The 9,746-nt window shown below is 35.9% G+C and overlaps 3 protein-coding genes across 3 annotated transcripts in view; 2 read left to right on the plus strand and 1 right to left on the minus strand.

The window, feature by feature from the left end:
* LOC136809498 (ubiquitin-like-conjugating enzyme ATG10) overlaps nt 1-1,423 on the plus strand; it is a 35,090-nt gene extending 33,667 nt beyond the window's left edge. Inside the window, exon 7 of the mRNA XM_067066037.1 lies at nt 1,339-1,423. The gene's annotated coding sequence lies outside the window, so the exon portion shown is untranslated. The remainder of the gene's footprint in view (nt 1-1,338) is intronic.
* Nucleotides 1-9,746, minus strand: part of LOC136809494 (prolyl 3-hydroxylase OGFOD1-like) — a 629,446-nt gene that overhangs the window by 129,989 nt on the left and 489,711 nt on the right. The gene's annotated exons all lie outside the window — the stretch shown is intronic.
* On the plus strand, nt 1,362-6,439 carry LOC136809491 (uncharacterized). The gene is made up of 2 exons (XM_067066030.1): nt 1,362-2,669; nt 3,177-6,439. Exons 1-2 carry the CDS (start codon nt 2,558-2,560, stop codon nt 5,276-5,278), a joined length of 2,214 nt encoding a protein of 737 aa, XP_066922131.1. The 5' UTR covers nt 1,362-2,557; the 3' UTR covers nt 5,279-6,439.

Genomic DNA, 9,746 nt, shown 5'->3' on the forward strand with positions numbered 1-9,746 from the left:
CTCATCCAATATGTAAAATATAGGGCGAAGCCTCGATGCCTCGTCCAATATCTTTTCTCGCACGCCCAATATTTTTGCATATTGGATTCGACTTTGTCCAATAACTGCTTAATAGAATATCTGAGACAGTTAATTGAAAATAGTAGTTCCTAAACCCTCTATCTGTCTGGTTCCATACTTTTCAGTAACCGATGGTTTAAATTAGGTCTAGTTTAGTTGTCTTCGTTTTTATAGACTAGTCTATAGAATTAGATTTTTTTTTATTTGCTTTAAATTTGAAAACGGAAGAAATTTGATATTTTATCTCATGGTTTTCTTGTACTTTTTATCATAGTGATCTTAACTGATTTTCAGTTTTTGGAAATTTATCTTCTATTCTTTTTTTAAAACTTTTCCCAAATATTCTAGAAAGTCGAAGGCGGAAATATTTGTGCTGTGATATTTAACCGTATCTAAACTTTTTGAGCTTTCATAACATTAGTAGGTGTCATATGTTACTGTTTTATCTTGAAACTAAAACGAAGCTATTTTATTGGTTAAATTTGACGTAACCTTAAGGTATGACTCGATAGCATGGTTTCGTTACTCTTTTATCTTTGTTCCATACGGAAGGCAGTATAGTTGAGTCTCCATAGCTCGAACACGCACACACAAATTTTTTTGAGTTAAGGGAATTTCGAGTTATAGAGTAAGGCTTATAAGACACTGTTAACTGAAGAGACCATGGAACTTGTCGGAGTTAAGGAAATTTCGAGTAATGGAGTAAGGTTTATAAGACATTGTTAACTGAAGGGACCATGGAACTTGCGGTTGGAGTTAAGCACACATTTGAGTTATAGAGGTTCGAGTTAAAGAGACTTCATTGCATTTAGAATAAAAGAAATCCTTTTTCTCTCAAACTTGAGACTGATGAAAAATGACGTGGTAGAAAGGGAAGGCAACGTATTCACGATATTCATGACGTTATTCATGACGTAATATTTTATACGGAAGTACCCACGGCCGTTTGCCACTAGTGTTATTGTTTGGATTCAAAATTAGTTGCAAACACCCGGTTTTCTTGGGTGCTTCCGTATAAAACATTACGTAATGAATATGACGAATTTTAAAATCAAGGACAACTTCCTATTTCTAGGAAGACTTCTGTTAGAAGACAGTTATGCTTTTGATGTTGTTGTTTTTTTTTCGAATTTCATCAAAGATTAGCTTAGGACCAACTTTTTAACTCTTTCACATTCCCCTCCCCCCCCCCAAAAAAAAAAAAGAGACGTTAACGATCGCGCCGTTAAAGGTTGATAGATGACTTTATTAACCAATCATTATTCTTTTCTTTAACAGTGAAAATCACGAATTATGGACATCCTATCACTCAACGTCAAGGCTCCATACACACGACCGACAGAATCTGCAGTCATTTTCAACAATCTTACAAACTTAATACCAAATATAAACGATAACGTCAAACGATTTTTGAAAAACCAATCCGGAAAATTACCTGTCCGGCGTCACTCATCTGCGGAACTAAAATTTTCCGATGAAGTTCCGTTAATTGAAGTTACACCCCCTTCGCCTGGATGCTCACGGAAAACTACTTTCGATATCGAATTCAATAAAGTTATATTAGATACTCTTGACGTATGTAAGAGAAAAATCAGACGGTTTTCTGAACCATGTCTTTCAAGCCAACTCAATCTCGCTCATTTAGAACAACACGCGGAAAAATCTCGCCGTAGATCAATGCCGTGTATATCAAGTAAACATTTATTGAAAGTTCCAAAACCGACCAAGAACAAGAAACATAAACGGAGATTGAGTTTGCCGATTAAACCGAGTCAATCCGAGTTACCCGCCGATTTTTGTCCGTTAGAAAAAAGTTTGTCCGGTAGCTATGAGAGGATACATTATCAACTAAGTCATGACGGTGGTCCGCCCAAAACTGTTCACGAGATATTCATACCGGGTTTCGGAATTAACAGAGATGGCTCAGATCCGGATATGGAGGATAACGGAACGACGGAGAAACATCGGAATAATAAGTCTGAACATCTCACAAATTCGGAAACCGGAAACATGGTGTTAAAGAATGGCAATCGAAAATCGGTAAAGGTTTGTCATCCCGATTTATCACAGACAATTCCAGAAGAAAATTTGGTATTTGCTGGTGATAAATATACAAAACATCAAAATACCTATCATTCAAAAAATCGGAATATCAAATCGGAAAATCGGGATGCTAAATCAGCAAATCGGAATTCGAAATCGGGAAATTCATCACCTGAACCGCAGGTCACGTCTTGTTCTGATTTGTTAATTGTAGCTAATAGAGATCTTAACAAGTTGTCTAAGAGACAAAATAGCGGCACAAACTCTACTATAAAGGAACTAAACTTCATTCACGATTCACTTCTTAATAACATTAATGGGCTTATAAATGACGACATCGTGTTGAAAGGACATATCATTAATAAAAAATCTACAACAAGTCCAAATTTGTCTCGCCCAGTCCGTCCATTTAAACAGGAAAACAAGAGTATAGATTTGGTTGATGGAGGCATAAATGGAATGTCTTTATGTGAGAATAGACGCTCTTTGTCTCGATCATCACAAACATTGGAGAAGGAAAGGAAAACTATGGATTTGGATAACAGAGCCACAACTCAAAATAAGAGGTTAGTGAACTCTATAGAACAGTATGACATCATGAATAATGAATTGAACTCTTTCTTGTGAGAACAATATTTCATAAGAACACGAGGCTTAATTTCGGTCAAAACCTAAGAACAATTACCAACAATACCAACTTCAGATTTCAGAAATGGCTAAGAAAATATTATTTATTCAGGATTCAATCCCTTTTAAAACCAAAAAGCGAATGAAATTAGCATATTAAGAACATAACATGAAAACTAAGAACAGCCGAACCTCGGCCAAAATATTACCTGTTCTTATAAAAAGTAAGCCTATTTTATCAATGACAAAAATGATGAATTTTTATCATCATTATCAGAGAAATTTATAAGAGGAACACTCCCCTTTATGTTTTTAAAAAACGTGATAAAAAAACCTCAAACAAAACTTACAAGAAATATAAGACGACGGTTTGTAGTATTTTAGACCAGATCATATGACAAAGTGTCTTACCAAAGAATAAACAACACTTTTGAATTTTTGTTTAGATAGCGATCGCAAACAAAGAAAGAAGGCACTGCCAATAACAAACTTGAGTCCTCCTTTATATACTTCAATATTGACATCATCGTCAGAAAGAGAGGATATACAATTGAAAACAGACGAACAAAAAACTGTTTTAAAAGTAGACGAGTCGAATTTGAAGGAAAGAGGTGCAAACAGCCGTAACGAAAATCAACAACGAGGACGTGTTAATTTGCGAAAGACTTTAACCGTTGAAAAAACTTTTATTGAATCGCTTTTATTAAAAAACGGTTTTGGTTTTCAAGACGAGAAGAAAATTTTAGCTGCTAACACTGAGTTGAGAAACTGTTTTGTTGGAGCAGATTTGTCGACAAACTTGAAAATCATAAAAGATTCTAAGCTGGTAGAAGTCTTAGTTGATCGATATTCAAGCGCAAGTAGGGATCTAAAGTGTAGGAAATATTTTGAAGCGAGTATCGTAAGAGCAATCGAAGGAAAGGAATCAAGAAATTCTGCTGGAAAGGACAAAATTTGTAATAAAGCTAACGACTGCTCTAATTATTTGAATGGTAATCAAAATTTTGTCACTTTAAACTTAATTAGCGATAAACTGAAATCAGACGAATTTGATTGTCCTGCATTGTTCGAAGGTTCGCAAGAACACTACAATAAGGACCATTATAAAGACCATTATAGCTGTAATTGCAAATTGGATGATTTTCACGTCTCAAAGAGTCATAAACCGACTTTAGATTCTTTTGAAAACGATTTCTTCTCAAGGGATATCAAAACAAACAAAAGTCATTACATGACGGATGCTCTCAAAGTAATTAGCGTAATTAAAAATAACGAGCAGGTTGTAGGAACAATGAAATCTACCATTTTTTATTCAAATAATGATGAACTTTGTATTGGTAATAATGAACAGTTAATATGTGTATGTTCTGATGTCGAGGAAAAGCAGTTAGGTGAAGTGGTTGTTGAAAAAGACGAAACTGAATTCTCGAATACAAATAACGAAGAATTATTAAATTTTGAACAAGATTCTGAGATGGGTCCAACACGTCATTTTTCTGATATTATTTCAGATGTTCTATCGGGCAAAAATCCTGACGTGACGTCAAATTTTATTATGTCTTTTAACGGACTCGGAGATAACGGGAAAGTTGTGTATGATGCAAAAAGCGAAGATTGTAATGTTTTTGTTGACACTAAAACTGAACGCTCGCTCTCCTCAGATAGCTCTGAGGCTGAACTTGATGATACTCAACAACAAACTGATGAGAATGGGAAAATAGCTTTAATGAAGTCTACTAGTCTAACTGGTTTGGATGTTTTCGTTAAGAAAAGACCACAGCTGCAGAATGATAACAGGCCTGTTTCATTGCATGGAGATCAGAATTTGATTGATGCTCTATCTGGTTCGACCAATGAGAATACAGGAACCAAGTCACGTGATGACAATAAACCGACCTCTAAATCATTGGAAGAGCTTGACGGTGGTGACAATCGACCGAATGTAAACCGCGTGTCAGCGTTGAATCGATTGAACAAAGATTTCGCGAACGCGATGATGCGAAAAGCTGTTTCGTTAGTCGAGATACAAAACGAAAAACTGAAAGAGAATGTTGCGAAATGGGAGAAAAAGTTTTTATCAACTGAAGTTTTGAGTGCACCTGATAAAGACTGGTTCCCGCGCGTCTCAATGGAAGATTGCTCTTCGTGTGCTTCTTGTCGCTCAAGATCGTCAAGCTATCATAATTTGTTATACGATTTCGATACTGCATCACAGTTTCCTATCTACCAACCGACTGTTATTGATTTTGAAGAAGACCCGGAAACTATTTTTGATGGAGTACAGTCTAGTCCACCTGACGGTGAAATAACACTAAATGGTTCACAGTCTAGTTCGAGCTCTACTGAACGAATCGAGGATATAAACGAGGAAAATGAACTCGAGAAAACTGTAACGAACGATAAAATCGATGTTAAAATTGAGGAACCCGAAGAGGATGCTAAAACGAAAATGATGAAACTTCTAAAGAAGGAACGATTTGTCAAACAAAGTCAAGCAGCTTTTGGAAGCTTGAAAGATAAATTTCGTAAAGTTAAAGGAAAAGTGTAAATAGGGCTTTATATTTTAATTTTTGTTTTTTGGAAATCTAAAGGGCACTATAACAGTACTTTTTCGCAAAAAAATGGGAATTTCCATAGAAAATGTCAATGTTTTAAAAACATCTGAAGAGGTTCAAAGTTCGGGACCCAATTTTGCATACATTCGCAGGTCCTATCCCCATTATCATTGTCAAGTAACGATTCTGCTCTTATTCTATTTTAATGACTGCCAAGATTACAAACCCGGATATTTCAAGTACTAGGTACTATAGAATTACTATTTCCGTTACTCTGGGCGAGCTTTATCCTGAACGCTTTTAAAGAATACACGTTTTTTTTTTATAAGAACGTCAAAAATTTTCGAAGCCTTCGGATGTTCTTAGTTTTTTGGATTTGAAGCCTAAAAATGTTCTTAAAATGTTCTTATTTTCAGCATTTTTTGAGCATTTTGATGTAATTTCTTAAGAAATTGCAGGTTTTTAAGTCTCCAAAGCCTTAGTATGTTCTTAGAATGTTCTTAAATTTTTGGGCTCGAAGCCTTATATTCTTATATAGTATGTTCTTATAAAAAAAAACCTGTAGGCGTTGATGTAATGTAGCTAAGGAAATCTTAAGTAAAGCAATTTGAATGTATGTGTTACATTTTCGGATTGAGTGATTGAAGAATTTTGATCACCCCTTGTGAAAACTTAGGCTTAGTGTTGTCATTTCTTCAGTTTTTTTACGATACCTCCACTCAGTCAACACAGCGTCAAAATAACGTCCTTTTAACGTTCATCACATCCAAATAACAAACACATTTTCTTCATAAGAACATTTGAAATTTTTGAAGCTTAAGATGTTCTTAACTTGTTCTTAGCATGTTAGCAATTGAAACCTTATATGTTCATATATAGGTTGTTCTCAATAAAAAACGTGTAATATGAGCATTCAAACAACCCTTGTGCCAGCTTGGTAACGAATTTTTCACATTTTTAACGAAATTTTCACTAATTTATTTTTTTATGTAACTACTAAACAGTCTTAGATTTATGTTTTAAACAATAGATTTTAATAAAAGTTACATATACACTGCCATATATTATTGTATTATATAATGTCTGAATTTTATCATTATCCTATTACATTGTAAATGTTTTAAAAACGATAATATCATGTTATATATAATTCACACTTGGTAATCTCTTGCTTGATATTATAATGCTATTTTCTTGGCAAAAATAATTTGGAAATCGGGTTAAGACTATTTCAGCAGCCCTGGTGGAACCTTTTAGCTCAGTGGAGATAAAAACTCCTATTGAAATCCCAATGGGGATTCTATTGTTCCAAGGTTAAAGAATCTAGCGGCGATGGGTTTCGAGTGCAATTTTTAAACATTGATTGTCGAATGGGGATGAAATCAAAGTCAGTTTCTCAGTGGGGCTGAAATTTCGGGGTATTTTCCCACCGGGGAAGAAATTTTTGCCAAATTTTCGAGTGGGGCTGGGGTCCCAGCTGGTCTCTGAGACAAAGGACTGTATCTAAGACAGTGGAGATATATTACTTTCTTCACAGCAGCAGTTCCTGTCGGGTCACTTAGTCAACACGCTTGTCTTGTTTTTTTCATTTCACCATGGATATTCTCAACATTTTGAGGAAAATCATCCTAAAATTTTTCACAGTATCCCTACGTTTAGGATCGAAATTCATTCTACACAACTGAAGCATAAAATACATTTTTGTGAAAGTATTGAGCCCAACTGGGGGATAGTTAACAATATTTACAGTTAAAAATCCTCTAAAAATGGCATTCTTAGATTCTTAGGTCACAGACTTGCACTGCAATGGGCTATGCTCGAATCCCAAGCACTGCCAGGCAAGGTGTTAGAGAAATATGGTGTTAGACTTTTTACCTTCACTCATATGTCATTCTCTCTGGCTGATAATGGAAGTATCGAATGACGTCAAATGAGCTTAGTAAAGATCACAGTGCAGCTAGAAAATGATTCCATTATTTCATTGCGCCTCGACGAGGCAACAGATAATTTCATCCTCCAGCCAATTTGATAGCATCTGTGTTACATAATATGAGTGGGATGTAACAGATAATTGTATTACAACATCTTTCAATGGAAAAGTAATAACGAACCTATAACAATACCATCTAATTTACTGCTAATTGCCAACAAAATTAATTAAGGAGCTGCATATTTCTGTGCGGAAGACCGCAATACTAACTTTTTATTTACTTTGAATAGTTATTCTTAATATGATATTACACGGAAGAGCTTTAGGCTTTATGGATAGGGGAGGGGATGTACGGGACTTCGCAATACCGATATATCACTTTTCAACCAATTCCCGATATACCGATGACTCTACGCCCCACTTATGAGTACGTTTGGAAAATTGTTCCCAAATTATTTGGTCACATAAAATAAAGGCCTAGCGAAGGAGGACCTATCATAATACGGGTATATACCGCCGCAAAATCCTCTAAAAATCCTCAATTTGACACCTTCTTTAGATCCGCCACTGAGCTGATGCAACAATTTATTTTTATCGTCATTTATAAAATTCAGTGTCAGAACATTTTGACGGGACAGTGAGCGAAAAGAATTACGTCACTTAAACTTTTGATAGCCAGGTTATAAGTATGACGATTGTTTTCATTTCACGTTGCCCAATTTCCATCATTGTGTTTAAAAATAAGAAAAGTGAAATTTGTCGATAGTGCCAAAATGACAAAACGAAGGTGAACTATCACTCCGCTTAGCCTTTATTTATTATGATAGCGATAACGAAAGGCTTGTATCACGTCCATCAGTAAACTCAAAAAGTGTGGTTTTTCCATTGAGTTTCAAGCCCGAAGGGCTAAAGGCGAAACTTTAACCCTTCTCAGGCAAGAGAATTTAAGGCCACTCATTTCCAATCCAAAATGCGCATAGAGCGCGCCGTAATCATGACGACAGATTGTATCTAGCGGCTCCTTTGTTTTGAAATCTAGCAACAAATTTTAGTTTCAATCCGACGTTTGTGTAAAAATAACGCGCGGGTTATCTGGATGGGAAATAAGTGGTACCGTCTCCCCGGGTCCATCTCCCATCCAGGAGTCTCGTCACTAGCCCTTCGGGCTCGAAACTTAATGGATTTTGCGTAAATGCCAGAATGAAACTAAAATTTACCACTAAATTTCGAAAAAAATATCCCTCGAAAACAAAGGAATCGCTAGATTCAATCCGTCGTAAAAAATACGGCGCATATTTCAAGGCTTCATTTTTCTTGTCTGAGAAGGGTTAGAGATTCGCTTCTAGTCCTTTGGGCTTATACTTCATTGCTTGTGACAGTCTCGAACCTAGAGCAACTTTGAACTGATATGTAATTTTACTGATAGACGAAGCATCATTACATTAGAATTCGAAAAGCTGAGGGGCTGGATACGAGTTTGCGCTCGCGATTTTAGCATGCGTTAATCACTACAATCATTAAAGACATAGAATTTTGCTCTGGGATACGAGATTCCTTGATTATCCATCTTACTGCCTTATATATTATTTTATCATGACATCTAAAGATAGAACGGAACGGTAACTTGATAACATTGTTTGTTCTGAGTGTCATTCTACAAAATAGCCAATTGATAAACACAAGAAAGCTGACCAAGGAACTCTCTCTCTTATGCTTTGTCTGCAAGTGCGTCACATGTTGCTGAAAGGTCAAATTTCTGGCACGAACTAAATCTTCAATGCTCTGTGTCCCTTACTCTGTACCAGAGTGTATTCCCGGGGGGACACTCAAGCTAAATGACTTTACCGTACGTGCGGCCCTTAAGGATTTATTTTCCAAGCTTTCCAAAGTGCACTGTAAGAGTCTAAATCAGCAAAGATGAGAAAAATTGCACTTTAGGAGTGTAAAATTTGGAAAAAACTCTTCTTTTTAGGCATAAATCCCTTAACCCTCAGTAAGCTGAATGCAGGAACTAAGATGTTTAAACAAAATCCACAATGGGCAAAGGTAGTCTAAATAGATTACGACGCCCCTCAAACAACATCACACACACGGAGTGTAAAATTTGGAAAATGACCATATTTTGCCAAAAATTGACAATAAAAATTTCAAGAAAATGCATCGTAAGAGTCGATTTTTCGTCCAAACTCCCTCAAATTTTGCAAAAATTTTCTTTGCACTAGCAGCTGGAATTTCCAATCAAGTGCCCCCTCCCCGGAGTATATTCCACGTTTATCATTTCGTGTTGCCTCTACGGCAATGAATTTTGAAATTAGCTGTAGATATCGGGTCTGTGTACAGACTATGTGTTCCTTGGTAGAAACTGTTTTATCCTGCCCCTCCGCTGTAACGAATTGCTGAGAATCAGGGGTGCTAAAGTATATAGAAGAGTTTCAGGGTACCAGATACCGCAATCTTTCGACAAATTTTTCCAAACAGTTTGGATGTAATGGAAAACCAAAATTCCGTAGAAGATTTTTTTGAGTTTTGTC

Source organism: Clytia hemisphaerica, unplaced genomic scaffold (assembly GCF_902728285.1).
Source record: "Clytia hemisphaerica strain Z4C2 unplaced genomic scaffold, Clytia hemisphaerica genome assembly, whole genome shotgun sequence".
Taxonomy (NCBI): domain Eukaryota; kingdom Metazoa; phylum Cnidaria; class Hydrozoa; order Leptothecata; family Clytiidae; genus Clytia; species Clytia hemisphaerica.

Coding starts and splice junctions, on each gene's coding strand:
- LOC136809491 (XM_067066030.1), top strand. CDS start 2,558: ATGGAATGTCTTTATGTGAGAATAGACGCTCTTTGTCTCGATCATCAC. Junction 2,670..3,176: donor GCCACAACTCAAAATAAGAG/GTTAGTGAACTC, acceptor ATTTTTGTTTAG/ATAGCGATCGCAAACAAAGA.